Raw genomic sequence first — 21,467 nt, 5'->3', positions numbered from 1 at the left:
GCGCTTTTTAAAAAAACCTTTGTTGGCAGTTAAAGCAGCTGGTGAAGAATATGCAGCAAGCAGGTCTAGCTCCTGCTCCACTCTGGCATGTCCAATTTCCCATAGAGATTACTGTGTTGAGTAGTTGACAGGAATGTCTGAAAATTTGCCCAACCCAATATTGGGTCAGATGTCTTTAAGGCATCCTTTGGGTGTGGGACATTGGTTCAAAAAAATTGTCCCCGCTTTACAACTGGGTCCAAATTCTGGACATCATCTGTCAAGTATCAACACATATATGCCACGTTAAATGCAGAGTAAATGCAGTCAGATGATACTGGTTTTACAGAGCAAATGATGAAGAAAGCTTCCTGTAAATATAAAAAGGTAATATAGTGGAATTATCAATTATGTTGCTTAGACAACAGCCTAACAAAAAGCCTGCCTAATTGCAACAAGTTTCTGTAAGATCAAAAGTAGCCAAAAGATGTTGCCTCTAAAAACAGCTAACAAAGAATGTAACCCTTAGAGATAATATGGAGCTCTCTCAAGAAAACGATTTTGCTTCACAATGTAACTTACATTCTCTGAGTTATTATTGTTGCTTTGTTATACGTGATGAACTGAGTTCCTCCAATGAATAGATTTTAAAGACAAAATGTCACTTAAAATCTACTCACCCTTCTTTGTGCTTGATCATTTATGCATGAGTGTGCAAATCGTCAAAGCTAGCTCAAACACTAATCATCGCGCTAGTGGACAGATGCCCAATCAGCTTTCTGTCAAGGTATCTACAAGGCATGGAAATATTAGATTTCCAGATAAGAGGATATTATCAATATATGCGAGTTCAATCTTCCCGTCTCCAGTTCTCCAGGTCCCCGGACTCTGAGCTAAGGTCGAAGACTTAAGACAGTTCCGCGGTACTTTCCTTGATAGATACCCATGAAATTTTAGACTGATTGAAACTTAATTTAACACCTGGGTAACTCCACAGCTGATCTGCCAATTACCTCCTCCCTCTATTTAATGATTGGTTGATTATGTTATTAAAGATACGCAGGTGATAGTATTGTTTGATTCAGGACTGAGAGCACATATAAAGAGACAGTCAGCTGGGACACTGGGTTAGGAAGCAGAGATCTGTAATGCTGCTGAATAAAAAAAAAATCTGTGTCTTATTTCATACTTCACCATCTGGCTTGGATCCATTTAACATGATAGCAGAGAATGGTTGCCCAAGGGTAAAGACTGGAAACTAAGATGATTTTATTTTTTCCCAGTCAGAATATTGTAATTGGAGTTACTTTTGAGAAGAATGGCTGAAACCAGGTGTAAAGTGTCAGGGTATGATTTCCAACCAATGTTCTCAGAATCTGAGCCTTATGGCATTGTCACTTCCTAAAAAAAAAGGATCAGGTACAAAGTATTTTCTGAGCGAAAGGCTTATCATTTGGACATTGAGGAAGGTTTGGGTATTCTATTAAAATTTATGGATAGAATTTATAAGAAAGATGACCTATTAAATGCATGGGAGGCATGGTCAGACTTTGATAAGTTTAGAAAGATGGATAAGCAGTCCATGGAGGAATATATCATGGAATTTAACAAATTATGTACAAGGTTGCAGAAATTCTATTTGGAAACTTCTGGTTCAATGCTTGCTTTCAATTTGCTGGATTGTGCTAAAGTGTCGCACGTGGATAGGTTCCTGGAGAGAGACACGTTTTTGGATCTTATGTTTGAGGCTTTAAAAAAATTCCTGGGAAATAACTCATTTCCAGGGGCCTTCATGGCACAAATGGGACATTTGGCAGTAGCACAAAAGATGAAGGATTCAATGCTCATGGCATTTTGAGGCCATTTAAATATGGGGCGCAGGCATCAATACAATGTCTAGTAGAATCACAGACAAAAGAAATGAGGATGGAGACCTTTTTGACAGATCTGGCAGATGAAAGGAATGGAGTAATAATAATGGAAGAATGAACCCCAGGAATACCCGGGGAATTGTTAACACATGTTCCAGATGTGATTCAAAATCTTCTTATGTGGTAAATTGTCCAAAATGGAACAACAGGATTTTCAAGGCGATGCACAAGGAAGATTTAGAAGGGCAAGATGACAATATTGATCAGTCTGTGGGAATTGTATGGGTCACAAGAAGCTTCAGTATGGTAATGAGTGTAATAGTCACAGAATTTTTTAACTGTGCTGATAATCCAGCTCAATAGCCTGCTCCTGCTTTCTCCCCATACTATTTGATCCCTTTTGCCCAAAGAGCTATATCCAACTCCTTCTTGAAAACATACAATGTTTTGCCCTCAACTACTTTCTGTGGTAGCAAATTCCATAGGCTCACCACTCTCTGGATGAAGAAATTTCTCCTCATCTCAGTCCTAAATGGTCTGCCCCGTATCCTCAAACTGTGACCCCTGGTTCTGGACTCCCCCACCATCGGGAACATCCTTCCTGCATCTACCCTGTCTAGTCCTGTTAGAATTTTATAGGTTTCTATGCGATCCCCCCTCATTATTCTGAACTCCAGCGAATATAATCCTAACTGACTCAATCTCTCCTCATATGTCAGTCCCGTCATCCCAGGAATCAGTTGATTAAACCTTCGCTGCACTTCCTCTATAGCAAGAACATCCTTCCTCAGATAAGGAGACCAAAACTGCACACAATATTCCAGGTGTGGTCTCACCAAGGTCCTGTATAATTGCAGCAAGACATCCCTGTTCCTGTACTCGAATCCTCTGGCTATGAAGGCCAACATACCATTTGCCTTCTTTACCACCTGTTGCACCTGCATGTTTACCTTCAGCGACTGGTGTACAAGGACGCCCAGGTCTTGTTGCACATTCCCCTCTCTCAATTTATAGCCATTCAGATAATAATCTGCCTTCCTGTTTTTGCTACCAAAGTGTATAACCTCACATTTATCCACATTATAATGCATCTGCCATGCATTTGCCCACTCACTCAGCTTGTCCAAATCATACTGACAGTGGTTGCACATCCACAGTATTGGAACAGTTTTGTTGAAATGTTGTTAAGATTCATTCAGTAGTAAGGATTGAAGTAAGGTAAAGGACTATGAAAAATTCTACTTGGTGTTCCGGCATGACAACACTTTAAGGTCGCTGAAAAGATTGGTGACTTCATGCAGGATAGCTGGGGTAAGCCACTTTAGATACTACATCTGTACTAATAATGAGATGCCCTTGCTGCTGAGCAAGCCATCCACGAAAAAGTCACAAATGAAATTAAGCATGGAACATGATAAAGCAATTGTCTTTGGAAAGTCAGTTGATTTGCAACTTACCCACTCGAGAAATTATTTAATGAAACCTAGCGTTTCTAATCAGAATGTTAAAGAAGTGTCAATGACATCAGGTAATAGGAATTTGAGAGAAAAAAGCAAATTGACTTAAAGTTACATCAACGGTTTGTTCATCCCTTCTGTCACAGGTTAAAAATCCTACTAAAGGATGCAGGGTGGTTGAGGCGTACAGAAAGCTCATTGACAAAACTAGTGAAAAATGGGATATATACAAAAAGTATCAGGGGACACCATCATGGCCTAATGCAAGTCACCCATTAGCACGAGGTTCATCCCTCGTGGTTTTAGAAAGATAATATAATTAGTTGCACTCTTCTGCACACTTAATGTCCTACATGCAGGAAGAAGGGCATTCATGAAGGTGCAAAATTTGGCGAGCCTCATCGCATAGCATAAGACCATCTGAGGTAAACTTTAATCCTGAGGATTTAGCATACTGTAATAGAGAGGGTCAGAAAGCATGGAACGGTCCAGGTAAAGTGATAGAGAATGATGGGAAGACAGTAATTCTCTTACGTGGTAGTCAAACTATTAGGGTACATTCACCTAAGATAATTGGGATTGATGATGATCTTGCAGAATCTGAGCAATTAGTAGAAGGTTGTGAGACACCTCACACTTTACACATTCATACGTTTGACAGGAATGAGGAGCAGAATAGGTAAGGAGCTGGATGACAACAGACAAAATGATACCGATGCACAGGATAGGGCTATTTTACCCAAATGACAACTGCCGTAAGTCAGCACTCGGGTAACAGACATACCAGAAGGGTCCAGTGAATGTGGAGGGATGTGACCATTGTAGGGAAAGCAGGGAAAGCTACCAGCAAATTCAAAATTGGCTAAATATTTAAGATGATGGACAAGATGTAAGATCAATGGATTGGAAAATTAAGTTGAAACTGTGGAAAACTAGAAAATACAGTGCGAGTTCCCGTAGAAGATCTGAATGTGACTCCAGCCCTGGGAAACAATCACGTACTGGCAACAGAGCCTCATGAGAGGGAGAGGTCATGTAGCAGTAGTCTAGAGAGAGATAGGAGGGCAGGTAGAGGCCATTGTTTGACTAGAACAGGGACAATAGAACAATATAGGAGTGACACTTTATGTAGAAGCCCTTAAGATTGGAAAGTATTGGTGGCTACAAACAAATTGGAAGATAAATTGATAAGAGATGTGAAACAAAAATAGTTTGATGGTCAGAAAGAATTTGGTGTCCACTTTGAAGTGTGAGATAGGGGACAGCCTGACCTATCACACAGGTGGGTATGTACAGAAAAAGTACTTCCTGATGGATATATAAAGCTAAAGCGAGACTAGTGGCTTAGGGTTTTGAAGGGACACTTGGTGATCGAGATGTTAGAGTAGACATCCCCATTGCAGGAAAAGTAATCTCTAAGATTTTCTTAGCTCTCTTAGCCACATATTCATGGGAATGTAGGTTGATTGATATAAAAGCTGCATTTTTGCAAGGTGAAAGATTTCAAAAAGAAGTGCTTTTGAAACCACCTAAAGAAGAGAGCGATGTAGAAGGGAAGCTGTGGAAATTAAACAAATGAGTTAAATGTTGTTTTGAGGGTATGGTACTTCTTAGTTAGGTGCATCTTGCTGAAAGTAGATTGTATTGAGCTGAAAGCAATGTTCTTCCGTTATCACAAAGAGAAACTCGCAAGCATTTTTATGTTGCACATTGATGATTTTTCTATGGGGAGATTCTGTGGAGTTTGAGCAATTTGTTTTAGAAAAGATAAAAAGGAAACTGAAGATTGGAAGTCAGACTTCAGAGGGCCTTTAAATAAGTAGGGTTAGAAATAAGCAGACTAGGTTGGGGGTAACCTTGAATCAACAATCATACCTAGAAAATGTTAATCATATCGCAATAAATTGTACCAACTCCTCCAGGAAGATGATCTTGCATTCAAAAAAATGTTAGAAAATAGAAGCAGTTTAGGTAAGTTATATTGGCATTTGTGAATGTTAGGAATGAGTTTTAGCTTTAATGTTTAAGTCTGATTTGTATTCCTGTATCTGTGTGTTAAGTGACAGATATGGGATTGTATTTATCTAACAATCTGAAGGAAATATTATATAAGGGGCATTCTGAGAACAGTTTGCTCATAAAATGCTATATGGATAACCATTCTCTTTGGCTTAATGCTCATTTGACAAAGGGTGTCATTGATAAAAGTTGAGGATTGACCTTGCTATTATAAAGGAAATATTGCAATATTGCAAGAAAAAGAGATCTTTAAAATAAGTCACAAAGAGTATAATTTCATGCTCCAAGAAATAGTTGGAGGTCCTAGAAGAGAGGTCTTGCGTTATGATGCACTGTAAGAAATACGGAAACCCAATGTTTTTTTTGGATTGTTTTTATAATTATTTAAGTATGTTCTAAAGTTTTTGTTGAAAGAAAGAAGGGGGAATCTGTTAATGGTTGGTTTATTATGTTGTTAAAGTTACACAAAAGATGGGCCTTGTTTGATTAAGGACTGAGAGCACATATGAAGAGAGTCAGCTGGGACACTGGGTTAGTAGTTGGCAGAAATCTGTAATGCTGCATCCCGTCAATAAACCTAACAAGGAAAAGATCTGAACCATGTTTCATATATCGTTGTCTGGCTCGGATTCAATTAGCACCCCTGACACCCCGCACTGCCCCCGCCCGAACGACCCAAATACCACTCGACTAACACCCCCACCCCTGACCTGACTACCCTTCTGACCCAACACGACCACCCACTTTACCCACCTACTCACTCATTCACTCCTGCATTCACTAACATTCATACTGGACCTTTAAACTTACCACACAGCAGCTAGTGTCATAAAAAGAAAAGCTGTTCTGCCTTCCCCAGACTCTATTCCACTCTGATGGAGTTCCCCAAGGAATGTTGCGCTTTGCATTTCTGTGATACCTGGGATTGGAAGACCCTGGAAAAATGCACAGCAGCATCGAATTGGGGAATTTATGAGCATAGAGGCAATCCGACTATTTTTGCCACTGCCCGGAAGATCTGGGCTAATATGTATGGCCTATAATTGAAACCTGTGGTATATTCTTTGAATTAGTTGTTGAAAATTAGTTGTTATTAGTTGTTGAATTAGTTGTTGAGAGCCTGACCTTAGAGGGATTTCTTAATTTGTCTGGAATGATGTTTCGCCAAATGTCAGTTGGTTCATTTTGCAGTATCAATGATTTCAATTCAAAAGAATAATAGTTCCTTGCAATTAAACTTGGTTTTATACATGTAGGAGCAAACATTGTTTTGGAAGCAATGCGTAGTGTCATTATAATCATGATATTTTGAATGCAATTATAATGTTGTTACACATGATAACCTGATTAATTCTAGCCACATACTTGCAGTAGCCATGGCAGACTGACCTAAACATCAAGTCAGCATAATTGAGTGTGGCCTGAGAGCTCTAGTAAAATTGAAGTCAATCAGGATTGGGGAGAAAACCTTCCACTGGTTGGAGTCATACCTAGCATAAAGGAAGGTGGCCGTGGTTGTTAGAGGCCAATCATCTCAGCCCCAGAACATTAGTACAGGACTTCCTCAGGGCAGTGTCCTAGGCCCAACGATTTCAGCTGCTCCCTCAATGACTTTCAATCTATCATACGGTCAGAATTCAGACATTCACTAATGATTGCTCTGACTTTGTACCATTCACAACTCCTCAGATAATAAAGCACTGCATGCAACATTCAAGCCGAGACTGATGAGTGAAAAGTAACATTTATGCCAGACTATCTCCAACAAGAGAGGATCTAACCACTTCCCCTTGACATTCAACATAATTACCATCATCAAATCCCCCTCCATCAACACCATGGGGGCCATCAAACAGAAACTTAACTGGACCAGGCACATAAATTCTGGCGCTACAAGAGCAGGCAGGTCAGAAAGTGGGTATTCTGCAGCAAACTTTCTGATTCTCCAAAGTTTTTCCACTAACTATAAGGCACAAGTCGGGAGTGTGATGGAATATTATCCACTTACCTGGATGAGTGCAGCTCTAACAACATTCAAGAAACTTGTTGCAATCCAGGTTAAAGAACCCGATCCACCAATTACTTTTTCTAACACCGGCACAACATTGCTGCATTGCAGCAACTTGCCAAGGCTTTTACATCACCTTCTAAATCTATGACTCCTACTACCAAGAAGGACAACGATGGCAGGTACATGGGAACACCAGAAGGTTCCCCTCCAAGTCACATACCATACTGACTTGGAACGATATCACCATTCCTTCATTGTCACTGTGTCAAAATCCTGAAATTCCCTCCCTAACAGCACTGTGTGTGCACACCTTGTCTAGAAGAACTGCAACTGTTAAAGAAGGAGGCTTACCACCACCTTCTCAAGGGCAACCAGGGATGGACAATAAAATGTTGCCACGAGGTGCATTAGTTGTGATTTTCCAAATTTCCTAGATTTGGGAATGATCTCAGTGGATTGGAAAATTGCAAATGTAATAATGCTATTCAAGAAAGGGGATATACAGAAAGCAGGAAAATGCTAGAATCTATTATTAAGGAGGTAATAGCAGTACATTTAGAAAATCATAATACAATCTTTTAAAAAAGTAACTGGACCTGCACCATGCTGTAAGCTGCAGGGCTATGGGCCAGGTACAGGAAGGTGGGATTAGAAAGGGCACCTGGGTGTCCTCGGGCTGGCAAGGACAAGATGGGCCGAATGGCCTCCTTCTGTGCTGTAACTTTTCTATGGTTCTAATCAGGCAGATTTAACATGGTTTTGTCAAAGGCAAATCATGCTCAACTAATTTATTAGTTTTCTTTGAGCAAATAACAAGCAATGTGGATAAAGGGGAACCTATTGATGTGTTGTACTTGGATTTCCAAAAGGCATTCAATAAGGTGCCACATCACAGGTTACTACACAAAATAAGAGCTCAGGGTGTAGGGGGTAACATATTAGCATGGATAGAGGATTAGTTAGCAAACAGAAAGCAGGGTGTTTGGATAAATAGGTCTTTTTCAAATTGGCAAGCTGTAACTAGTGGAGTGCCACAGGGATCAGTACTGGGACCTCAACTATTTACAATCCATATCAATGACTTGGCTGAAGGGACCAAATGTATGGCAGCTACATTTGCTGATGGCACAACGTTAGGTAGGAAAGCCTGACCTGCTGAGTATATTTCCAACATTTTTTGCTTTTATTTCTGCCCTCCAACAGATTAATAGAATTGCTGATGCGGCATCCTGGGGAGTGACAGTGGCTCCATGGAACACAAACCTGCTATCCTTTCTCAGGAAGACTGCATTCATCCTCCCAACACTGCCACTCCGCCAGTGCCCCGGCCTCCCAGGAAATTGAAGGCAACGCGATCGTTGGCAGGATACTGGGAATTGATCTGCATGCTTGGCTGCCTATGGTCACACACCAGCTGGAATGAAACTCCTTTTGGGTCCAGTATAGGGCAATGTTTTAATGCAGTGCTCATAAAGTAATATGTTTGTAGTCAATGGCACCCTTCTCCATGGGAAAGCTTGCAATCCTGGCAAAGCCACCTGCTCATTTCACCTGCTTAACCCAGGCGAGAGAGAATGACTTGTAGTTTACTCTCTTTGAATACAGAACCTTAGTGATCTCCATTATAGACGGGAAACCATGAGATGCTGCAAATATCTCCAGCTCCAATCTGCAAGAGATCAGATGCATAAAGTTCATCACTATGCTCATTGTCACAGCTAGTGACAATCCAGTCATTGCCCTGATCTGAGCCTGTAGTTGTACATGCCTGAGCATGTAGCAGATTTCAGTGATGATGTGCTTACTAAAGGGTAGACATTTTACACATTGTTCTTCCTTGAAGTTCAGTTAGGAGAACTGCTTGCCTGTGTGGCTTCCTGCTGAGAACCCTTCTTCCCCTCTTCCTCCTCCTCCCTCTTCCAAAAGCTTGTCCTTCTCTGTGTGACCTCTGTTAATGCTGTATTCCTAGGGGAATATTAAGCATTGCACCTATATCCGGGAACAACTGGTTTGTAGAGGCACCTTGAAGTCAACAGAAAGTCCTTTGGCACTTGCCAAACTACTACCTGCAGTCTTTTACAATTTGAAACAACTATAAAAAGCACCAAATACTCATAGAAGCAACAGCCAGAAGGAGTCAGCCAGCAACTAACCAGTAAGTAGTTGATGATCCCTTTAAATAGCAGTGGTGGGGTGTCCCTCATGTTGCTGACCATGTGTTTGACTGTGCGAGGCTAATAAAGGGCATTGAGTTCCAAAAAAGCACTGTTGGCATCAAAACACTGGTGCATACTGATTGACGTCTGGATCTGCCTGTACTGCATACTTCTGGTGGATGTTCACTGTGTATGTTAACGCCTGCTCCAATATGGTGTTCAGCATGATTTGTATGCGTGTATACCCTGCCTTGGAGCTCTAAGGGCACTTTAGTGCCATCTTTTGAGCATCACATGAGCTCAATTTCTCACTCAATTTCTTTACCTGGCTACTGTTCTTGGACAATTAGAGCTAACATCATGTGGTATTCATGCTATAGAAATTATATGGATAGAAACGAGCAATTAAAGCTTTCCTATAGATACATGAGGTAGTCCAGGCTGGGGAAACATACCTCTAAACAGAAGCTGGCCACTATAGTGGATTTCCAAGGATGAAAGAGCAGCAGTCCTGTGTATCTCGGCTCAGAAGCTTGCCAACTGCTTGTACTGATCATCAGATGATAACCAAATTACTTACAGGGAGAGCACTGGATCTCATAAACAACATCTTACACAGGGCAAGCACATGCCTGGTATTCAAAATGTAATAGCTGATGTAATCTCTTATTTACATTCAAATCATTTCAGAATATTTGCTTTAATGGCTAACTTGGGATTTAGTGGCACCAAAAGGCTCATGGGTAACTGGATAAGGAACAAGGAAGCAGTTTCTTATCAAGTAAACCAGGCACTGACCTCCATATCTATAAATTTATACATGCGAACTTCAAATTTACAAGCTATTTCACAAGAAAAGATGCAGGCAGCATTCATTTCTATGTCAGTTTGTAAACTGGACAGCAAAAGCTCCTTTTCAAGGTTAGATTCATTGTGTATTTTCTTCCCACAAGCACAAAAAAATGCAGCAAATTTTGGGAAATACAGTTTATTTTTAATTTAGCAGGACAAAGTAAAAATAAAAGGCTATGTAATACTATCACAACATTCTACAATTCACTTGCAATCATCCTAGTCTAAATTATTTTAAAAAAATCTTAGAATAGTCAAAGTTGATGATTAATGATTAAATTAGTTAGTGCATGTTAAGATAATAGGGTCAGCTCCATTAACTATCAACATGCTGGGTGTTACCATTGACCAGAAACTGAACTGGATCAGCTATATAAATACTGTGACTATAACAGCAGATCAGAGGCTAGGAATTCTGCAGACTCACCACCTGACTCCCTAAAGTCTGTCCACATCCACAAGGCACAAGTCAGGAGTGTGATGGAATACTCTCCACTTGCCTGGATGAGTGCAGCTCCAATAACACTCAAGAAGCTCAACACCATCAGGTCAAAGCAGCCCCGCTTGATTGGCACCCCCATTCACCACCTTCAGCATTCACTCCCTTCACCACTAACACACAGTGGCAGCAGTGTGTACCATCTACAAGATGCACTGCAGGAACTTCCAAGGCTCCTTTGACAGCACTTTCCATACCCATGACCTCTAACACCTAGAAGGACAAGGGCAGCAGGTGCATGGGAACACCACCACCTGCAAGTTCCCCTCCAAGTCACACACCACCCTGACTTGGAAATATATTGCTGTTTCTTCACTGTCACTGGGTCAAAATCCTGGTGCTGCGTTAGGCACTGTTCCTACAGCACATGGACTGCAGTGGTTCAAGAAGGCAGCTCACCGCCACCTTCTCAAGGGCAATTAGGGATGGGAAATAAATGCTGGTCTAGTCAGCGATGCCTACGTTTCATGAACAAATAAAAAAGACTCAGGGACTGTACAACATTCACCAAATATTCTTTGTCAGAATTATAAAGGGAGTTCTTCATTTTATGGAAGTTCCTTCGGCTGACTGGAATAACTATCCTCTGAGAATAAGTGGCAGCCAATACTATTGATTCAGATTAAGCAGCTATTGAACTAGGTTAAGGAAAGTCTGGGTATGTTTAATGACAGCAATTGTAATATTGTGAACATTTAGTTAAGTATGGGATTAGAAACAGGCCTTGTGTCATATATTTAACAATAATTTCAGTTCTACAAACCCCCCAAAACAATGCAACAAATCCAAGAGAATGATGATGCTATCAAACCCCCAAAGAGCCTGCAACCAAATTTTCCATTATTCATGTATCTAAACGGGCTACTCTCAGGATTTAAAGACAGTCTAACATTCTGTTATTTTGACTTTAGTAACATGCAATGGCCCAAAGCTTCCGATCAGAGTCGGAAGGCCTGTGTCCAAGTCTGATCAAACAGAAGACTACCCATTTAATTGCATATGTTGAAAGGTCTCCGACTTCTGATGGAACTCCCTCAGCACAGGAATTCTCACAGAGAGCAGCGAAGAGAATCTGTGTGGAAACCCCACACCCTTTTCATGTCACTAGCTGCCGTATTCTGTCAAGTGTTCAAAGGTCCCCAATGTGTTAATGAATGAATGTGCGAGTGAATGGGTGAGTGTTTAGGTGTGTAAATGGGTTGGTGGGTGAATGGGTAGGGTGGGTGAGTGGGAATAGGTGGGTCAGAGGATAGTTGGGTAGGGCAGGGAGGGGCTGTCAGGTGGTGGGGGCTAGTCAGGTTGGGTCAGGGTGTAGTTGGGGGGTCGAGCGGGGAGTCGGAGATATTAATTGCATAGTTACCAAAGAGTTAGCCTAGAATCTTTCTGTCTAACATTTCCTGGCCAACTATCCAGGTAAGGAAGTCAGAACTCTCCAAAATATTTGACTCAAACTCAGTGTCAGAGACTTTATTGGAGGGTCCCGGGGAGCAGGAAAATTGTCCACTGGAAATTCAAACTGCATACAGTACTCCAAGTGCAGTCTAACCAAGATTCAATACAAGTTTATTAGAACTTCTCTACTTTTCTATTCTATTCTATTCTTCAAGAGACAAACACTAGTGCTTGGTTTGATTTGTTATAGCCTTACTGAATTGCATCACATATTTTCTTCTTCTACCTTATATAAATTCTTATTTCCCAATGTGACCTTGTTATTTTTCCAAAATGCAATATCTCACACTTACCTATGATAATTCACCAATTATATGGCCATTCTGCAAGTTTATTAATATCTTCTTGTAATTTATTGCAATTCTCTTCAATATTAAATAACCCTTCAAATTTCTATATTTATGGATGACAGCAAATTATGTTTTAGATTCCAAATTGGATGTTCAATTGTTAATATAGATTGCGAACAACTGGGATCCCAGCACTGATCCTTGACAGATGATTTTCCACCTTTTACCATTATAAAAAAATTATTTTTCCTTATCTTGAAGCCAGCTAGCTATCTATTCTGCTAATTGCCCCTTGATTTTGGACACTCATTACTCTATTAAGTGATACTCTTAGGAAAGCTATATTGCATCAGCTACATTACCATATCTACTCTCTCTCTGTTACCTCTTCAAAGAATTCAATGAGTTTGGTCAAGAAAGACCTGAAATCAATGTTGACTATTTATTATAAAAGCAAAAAACTGCAGATGCTGGAAATCCAAAACAAAAATAAAAATAAAAATACCTGGAAAAACTCAGCAGGTCTGGCAGCATCTGCGGAGAGGAAACATTAACTGTGTTCCTCTCCACAGATACTACCAGACCTGCTGAGTTTTTGACTATTTATTATGTGTCTTTGTTGCAGTTTGTTACAACTGAGTGGCTTGCTAGGCTATTTAAGAGTCAACTACATTGCTGTGGGTCTGGAGTCACATGGAGGCCAGACCAGATAAGGATGACAGATTTCCTTCCCTAAAGGGCATTTGTGAACCAGATGGGTTTTTACAATAATCGACAATGATTTCATAGTCATCATTAGACTTTTAATTCCAGATTTTTATTGAATTCAAATTCCACCATCTGCCGTGGCGGGATTCGAACCCAGGTCCCCAGAGCATTATCCTGGGTCTCTACATTACTAGTCCAGCGATAATACCACTACGCCATCACTACCACCTTCTTGAGGGCAACCAGGGACGGGCAGCAAAGCCCACACCCCGTGAATGAATTTTTAAAAAATTATTATATTTTTGGTTTCTAGATGTTTTTCATGTTTTCCTGTTACAGACAGGGCCGGAAAACAAAACTGAACTCCTTTATTTTTCTCACCGTCTGTCCAAAAGCAGAGGTGTTTTTCACATTTGAAGTAGGTTATGGCATGTATCCCCAAACCCTATGTTTGCGAGGTCAATTTTTTTTAGTGACTCACAGCAAACTCTCTTTAGGGTTAAATCAGAAGTATAGTTCATTCACACATTCAAACCAGGGAATGGTTGCAACTTCATACATACACACAAGCACACAATAAGATGGAAAAACTCCTCTTTCCTAACTATGAATAATTTAAAAGAGTCCAGAAAGTCAGATTCTAGTCAGGGTTCCTTCGCAGAGGAGCTACAATTTAGCTGAAGCAGGATTTTGCAGAATTCCTTTAAAGTTAATGGTGACACAGCAGGATGAGGTTGGCCTACAGAAACTCGGTCTGCTCAGCAGGTGATGGCAGGAATCTTGGAATCTTCCAGAGGAACAGAATTTGAGGAGCTTAGACTTGTTGCAGACTGCTGGTCAGCTTGGAATCTTCTTTGATGTTTTCAGGCTGGAGTTTAAAACAGCAAACTGAGTTGCGAGTCTGGAAATGTAGTACTAAAACTTCCCAAAGGCCCGAAGCTTTGGTCACGTTGCCCATTAATGAGTCAGTTACAGGCTAACAAGCAGTTTTTATGCCTCTGCTCAAAATCCATTGTTCACCTGAGGAGACAAATGGTGACTTTCAGCATCTCTACGGGTATGACAAGGTTTGATGGCTTCCCATTTTTATAGGACCAGGCTGGGGAGATGGATCGTCTGCTGGTCCCTGGTTTCATTGATTTTAATGTGTCCTCACAGTGAGAGGTGTGAGATTCCACAAGGATGAGTGTTAGCTTTTGTCCTGTAACTGCTGTTGGAAATTTCCAGAAACTGTAGCCAACCTGTGAATCATGTGATCTGTAACATCCATCTTTTGGTTCGGCAAAGACCACTTTTTAAGTAATCAAAAAGGCAAGGTTTGATTTAACAGTTTATGATTTCTTTCATGTCTTAGGGACATGACATTATTGGTATAACATTAGCTATCTGTCATTGGGTGGGTATGTCAGCTCAGTTGGCTGGATGGTCGGTTTATGATGCAGAGTGGCGCCAACAGCATGGATTCAGTTCCTGAACCAGCTGAGGTCATCCATGAAGGTCCCGCCTTCTCAACCTCACCCCCTTGCCTGAGGCGTGGTGAACCTCAGGTTAAACACCACCAGTCGTCTCTGTCTAATGAGAGAACAGCCTATGGTCCTCGGGAATACAGCAACTTTCATTTCATCTGTCACTCCTCTGGCATTACATCTTTTTCTAACAAATTATTAAAATAACCCATTTACATTGTTTATCAGATGAAATTACTTGTAGACGTTTCTTGATTTATATTATTTTATGTCTTCTTTCCTTAAAATTGACTTTCAACAATAAATATGTACATTTAAGGCATTATAACATTTACTTGTGCCATTTTTCCCAATTGAAGCTTTGATGGTCAAAGAGAATTTGTGCACTGTTCATTTGTGACTGAAGTACAGAGATAATCTCACCACTTACTGAGGTACATCAATGTAAATGATTGATGTCTATACATTTATTATCAATAGGGTAGCATTCTATTATTCAACACAATGATTTCTACTAAAAGAAAACTCAGACATCCACAAAGCGCAATGAGATTTTCATGAAAGCCAAATCAGTGAACATCCTGGCAGTAAATAAGAACATTTCCTTAACCAATCAATCCTATAAGGTAAACACCAATCCAGAACACTCAATACTGATGAAGACTGGCAGTGAGTGCCCAAGAACTAAACATCAACAAAGCATCTGTCACAAAAGGTTTGGAATGAGCGGCATTAAGGCATAAAACAAATTTGCCAGGGGAGCTGGGGGGGACGGGAAGGTGGTGGGTGGAGGTTGGGGGGGTTGGGGGGAGGGTCACATTATGCTCAGCATTATTAGTAATAAGCACCCTCCGTGGATTGCTACCTTGATGTGGTGGAGAGGCTTGTCTGCTCTGATGATCCGTTGAACGTCGTCCTCAGGAACTCCTTGCTCCTGGTAGGGCCACCCATGGTGACAAGGGGGTAGGTGTCAAAGTGTGGTCCAAAAAGTCCTCAACGGCAGAACAAGCAAAGGAGAACTCTGTGTTCCACCAGCTGCGAAGGCATTCTCCTGAATCGCCTGCTTCCTGAGGCTGAGGAAATCCTCCCAGAGACACACTGTGGCTTTAGACCTTCCAGAGGAACCTCTGACATGGTCTTTGTTGCCAGACAAATCCAAGAAAAGTGTTATTCATGGTCCTGACTTAAGCATTTGACTCAGCAAGTCACGAGGCTCTGTGGATTGTGCTCCAAAGATTCGGAAGTCTGAGAAGCTTGATCACAATCCTGCAACTGTCTTGAGTGGGAGATCTGAAACAGTCCCCTTCATAATCCACAGCAGTGTCAAGCATGGCTGCGTAAAAGCCCCCATATTATTTAGAATCTATCTGACAGTGGCTACCCACTTCATCAAAGATCAAATGCCCTCTGGTGTCAGTATTAAATACTGCCTGGACAGGAAACTCGTTAACCTCACTCGCCTCTTTGCCAAAACTAAACTGACCACCATAGATATTTATGATTTATGGTTTTCAGATAACTGCACTGTTGTTGCCCACTCTGCATCAGATTTGCAAGCTACCCTCAATCTCTTCAATTCTGCATATAAGGAACTCAGCCTGTCCTTGAATGTTGCCAAAACAAAACTCAAATATCAACCCAGACCTGGTCAGTCAAATATTCGAACTCCCATATATGTTGAAGGAGACACTCTGAAATGCTTCCCATACTTTGGTAGCTACCTCTCTCAAAAGACCATCATTGAGGAAGAGATTCAACACCAGATCAACTGCGCCAGCTCAGCCTTCTACAAACTACGGCAGTGAGTGTTTGACAACAAAGTTAACAAAAGTCCTAGTGTACAGAACAGCTATCATCACACATTCCTGTATTCCAGTAAGACCTTGGCTGTGCATCAGCGACACATAAGAGCACTAAAGAAATTCCACCAGCAATACCTCTGCTGCATCCTCCTGATTCAAATCGGTGGACCGTCGAACAAACACTAGTGTCCTTCTTGAAGCCAGCTCCACAAGCATTCAGACAAACCTCCTACAAGATCAATTACAATAGACTGAATGGTGAAAAGCACCTCTCCCACCAGGTCCTGTTTTCTCAACTCTCAAATGGCTAGCATTCCAGGGGAGGTCAAAGAAATTGTTACAAAAACACTCTGAAGCTCTTCTTGAAGCGCAGTTGTATTGACGTTAATGACTGGGAGGAGCTTGCTACCAAATTGTTCAAAATGGTGACAGCCTGTCCATCAAGCTGCATCATGCTTTCAATCTAAAGACTTAATGATGAGGCAGAGTGGCAGCAGAGAAGGAAAGAAAAGGAGGCAAATCCTGCATTCTGGATCCGACTACCTTGTGGTTTGACTTATTCCACCTGCCCCAAGATCTACGGGTTGAAAATTGGCCTGTTTAGTCAAATGAAGACCAATGGCAGAAACTTGCAGCCCTGAGTAGACGTCATCCTCAAATTGACGGTCAGCCAATGATGACTAATAAGCACTACTATTGGCTCTATTATTAAGCATTTGTGAACCCATTTACTTTTTGTGGATTTACAGTACATTAAAATAGCACACAAAAGACTTTTATACAAACATGCTAATCAAGACAATCACCTTAGGATTTAACACTGTCCTTTCATCTCTGGAACATGGGTTTAAATGCAGTCCAGATTGATGAGATGAAAGCTTCCTTTATTTGTTGCCAATAAGCATCCTACGTGTAATGAATTTGGACATTCTCAATCTAGTTGCTAATGGTGACAGGCCTACAATACGAAAGTGTACTTCTGACATTAACTAGAAATCTCACTCACAGATGTTACAGGAAGGCTGTGGGAAATGGAAAAATGTCACACTGTCATAGTAGGTTAGGGTAAAGTAGAAGAAGTTTAACTCTGCAACTGGCTACGGTATATCTGAACTGTGAGATGCTGATGCTGTAACTAGGAACCAGCTTTTCCTTCATTATACCACTGAAAATAAATGATATAGAGGAAGAAAAATCAGAAAATATGCTGACAGCTATTCACAACCCCACCCACCGCTCTCTCATCCCAATCTATATTTTCCATGCTTTATCTCAAGAGGGAAGGACACCTGCTGTCCCTGTATAATCCTACTATTTGTAATTGATGACTTAAGAGGCACATACTGGCAACTCACCTTATTCCCCTGTATTCTGCTGCTGGCCTTAGGATCTGTTGGCAAGGGAGTAGCAGTGGTCCATGGGATAGTGATTGTCCTCCTTTTAGGAAGAAAGGGCTCAACAATGGGTAGCTCTCCTCAGTCCCAGAGCCAAATTGCTGGGGCTTTTTGCCTCCTCTCTTAAAATGCTGGAACTGATGTCCTGTTCCAAGAGTCAGTATGGCTGTTCCAAGAGTCAGTGTGACTGTTCGAAAATCTCCGATGGGAGGAGGAAAATCTAACTCGAGGTATTTGAAATCAAATTCCATCCCCCAACACAATTATCCCTCACGTTAATAACCATTAAAAAATAGAGAAAATAACAATGCCAGGAACAAATTTAACATTGCAATTCCTTAGAAATATTGCTGCTAGAGAACAATGGTAAAATGGTTGTGGTAAATGTGCTCAAACACTTTTGCTGGTTATACTTCCCATATTCATCATAATCCTAATGGCTCATCATGATGAGTGTTACAAGGTTGGTTAACTGCAATTAAAAGAACACTTGGTCACTGTTTATCTCTCTGTATGCTGATACAACAATGGAGCAGTTGAATTCTTCAGCAGTAGTCAAATCTACAAAAAGGCTGATCAATTTTGAACATTCCTGTAAATGATTTTTTTTTTTCTGGGAACATACAGTTTAGTACTTTAACAAATAATATCTTGATCAGATAGTTTTAATAAATAATATCTACAAGTTGACAAAGGACAAATCACTTACCATGCTCATAAAGAAGGAAATGTAACAAGAGATAATGCTGCCATTGATAAAATGCTGTCTCCATTTATATTACTTTATGTCAGGTTTGTTTCCTCATTTGCCATAAACTTATTTATGTTCCACAATGAAATTTCTATGCTGCCATCACTTTACCTGCACATTTGGTCCTAGTAGTAAGGGGAGGACCTGGAGGTCCTGTTCCCCCATCCCCAGGTCTTGTCAGTAGAACTCTTATTTCATATTCCACATCTGGATCGAGATGCCATAATTTGTAGGTAGGAGAGTCCACAATATGCGTTTCAGCCCAATTTCCTGCAGTGGTACGGTACTCCACTTCCTTTAGAATGATGGGGCCATCTCCGATTATGGAATTTGCATTGGGTTTGATCCATAAATAGGTTGCACCAACTGCCAAAAGCTCGGGTGGAGCGATAGGTGTGGGTGGATCTATAATATAAAATAAAGATAAAATAGCTCAATAGCTGACAAATTGGGGTTCAAAACGTAAGTATTGTGAGCATATCTTTATATTCTAGGATGCAAAGAAACACAGTTAATTCTTTTTAAGGTGTACTCTGCAGTTTAGATTATGAAGAGCGTACATTTATAGATTGATGTATCACATTGTGCCAAGCTGCACAGTGAAAAAAAAACTGGAAGAGCAACCAATCTCTGCCATATTAAAGGGATGGCTCAATCTAAACAGCAATATTTGTTTATCTAGCATCTCCCTTACACTAAGCATTTGTTGATCTTTTGCATTGCACTAATATCAAATGTGCAACTTAACACTGTATAGTTCAGAAATCAGTACTGTTAAGAGGCATTCAGGTTGTTTGATGTGCTGCCTTGAAATTGCTATGACCAGAAAAGAGCAATCTACTGGTAAGCAAAACTGTGAATGTGCATGCAAATATGTCTGCATGGTGCTCTGCTACCCATGCTTCAAGAGCAAAGCAAAGGGGCGTTATAGATACAGTTATCCATTTATGAAAGTCTCTGAAATAGTATAACTGAGTCATACATTTATAAGCAAGAGCAAAGACACATAATAAATAAACTACTAGCGGCAGGAATCATTCTGAGTTGCTGCACAGTATTCTGAAGTTTTGAAGTCATTCAGCATTTCTCTGTTGAAACATTTTGCTGAGCAAAGGTATACTCTAAGCTAGTTCAAATGCAATGTTGTACCATCCTTGACTGATTTGCTAGATAATGGAATTATAGTTCATATCTGGCCGAATATTTTGGAATTTATTTAAAATTCAGTTTGTCGTAATTATCGGAATTGAATTTAACATTGCTGGTTTACAAATAACATGGATTTATAATTGGCGATTACAGATCAATCAGCTCAATGTCAGTGGTGGGGTAACTTTGAGACAATGGATTAATTTTAAACTCCAAGAGTGTCTGGATTTGGGGCGAGTGGGCAGTAAAAATTGAAAAATGAAAAATACCTATTTCTGGTTTTAAGAGAGGTGAGTTGGGGTAGGGAGGGAGTGGTCGGTAATCAATCCACTTTTAGGAGGCTTGTCAGTCATTGAAAGCTTTTAAGGAGGCTGCATGCCTCCATTTTTACATGAATTTTTTTCTTTTCATTAATTTCAGTCTGGTATCCCAGGGCATGGGAGTTATGATGATCGAGAAAGCATTGCCTGAAAAGACTGTGGAAACAGATTCAACAACAACTTTCAAAACTGGAAAGTTTTCTGGAGTCAGGCTAATTATATTTTTATGATAAGCTCCCGGTGTTATTTCCAATTCTGCTGTGCTGTTCACTTTGAGTGGGGTGCGGGGGGGAGAGAAACTTACTGGAACACTTTCTGCTGTGCACCAGATGTCCAGTGGCCCATGGGCCATCAAGTTTTTATTTTAAATTGTATTTTTTGATTTGCATCTTGCCTGGTTGCAAACAATTGCTCTTGATTAATTCTGCTTATTAAGGCACCCTATCAATTTATATATCTCACTCTGCCTCCATGGTAATGATGGATGCTGGGAATGCAGAAAATACAGCAGATGGTATATTTCTGCAATCAGCATTTCATTTGAATATATTCACCTGTATTAGGTCACTTTCAATAGCCACTGTGATTTTGGGTGAAAAGTCCGGGAGTTAGTATGCATGTTTTGCTGGTAGAATAGCTCTATGCCAGATTTCTCTATCCCAGCCATCCAAAATGGGTGTACACATATTGCAAAGTCTGGGTCGTGGCCACTGATTTCCCCGCTTTCTCTGCAAAGAGCACTTGACTTGGCCTTGAACTTTTTATCTGCACGATTTATCAGGATATATTTTGGTGCCTCTTTAATATTATAATACGGTGATGTTTAAATAAGGGAATACATTTTGGACAGTATTAAAATGTTACATTCATACTAGTCTGCAATTAATAACTCTGTAATCCTAAAAAACATTGTCTCTCTTATTCACACATTCAACCACCGAAGCTTCTACAAGAGACATCAATGACTGACAACTAGTTAATATGAAACAAATCAGTGAGAAAATGTAGGAGCATATTATTGAGGAATACAGAATCCTATGTTTCTGTCTAACCCCTGAACATTTTAAAAATATGTGATTTTGCTTTGACGTTTTGATTGGACTGTTCAGGAATTCTCAGCTTTCAATTACTTTTCTCATTGCAAATCTTTCCAAATGTCATCTCAAGATTGCAAAGGTAATTGACTTTTTTCACTTTTCCAATCTTTTCCAGTCACCTCCGCAAGATTACAAGATAACAACAGATGAGGAAATCTATTCATTCCATCTTAATTCATACATCCCGACTCACT

The 21,467-nt window shown here is 40.4% G+C and overlaps 1 protein-coding gene across 5 annotated transcripts in view; it reads right to left on the bottom strand.

The window, feature by feature from the left end:
- ptprt (protein tyrosine phosphatase receptor type T) overlaps positions 1–21,467 on the bottom strand; it is a 1,450,199-nt gene that overhangs the window by 711,373 nt on the left and 717,359 nt on the right. For all 5 annotated transcript variants that reach the window (XM_078555116.1, XM_078555118.1, XM_078555117.1 and 2 more), the window contains exon 7: positions 18,819–19,112. In XM_078555116.1, the coding sequence (XP_078411242.1) occupies positions 18,819–19,112 (294 nt within the window). The remainder of the gene's footprint in view (positions 1–18,818; positions 19,113–21,467) is intronic.

Source organism: Cetorhinus maximus, chromosome 13 (genome assembly GCF_964194155.1).
Source record: "Cetorhinus maximus chromosome 13, sCetMax3.hap1.1, whole genome shotgun sequence".
Lineage (NCBI taxonomy): Eukaryota > Metazoa > Chordata > Chondrichthyes > Lamniformes > Cetorhinidae > Cetorhinus > Cetorhinus maximus.
This window is presented reverse-complemented; position numbering and strand designations above follow the sequence as displayed.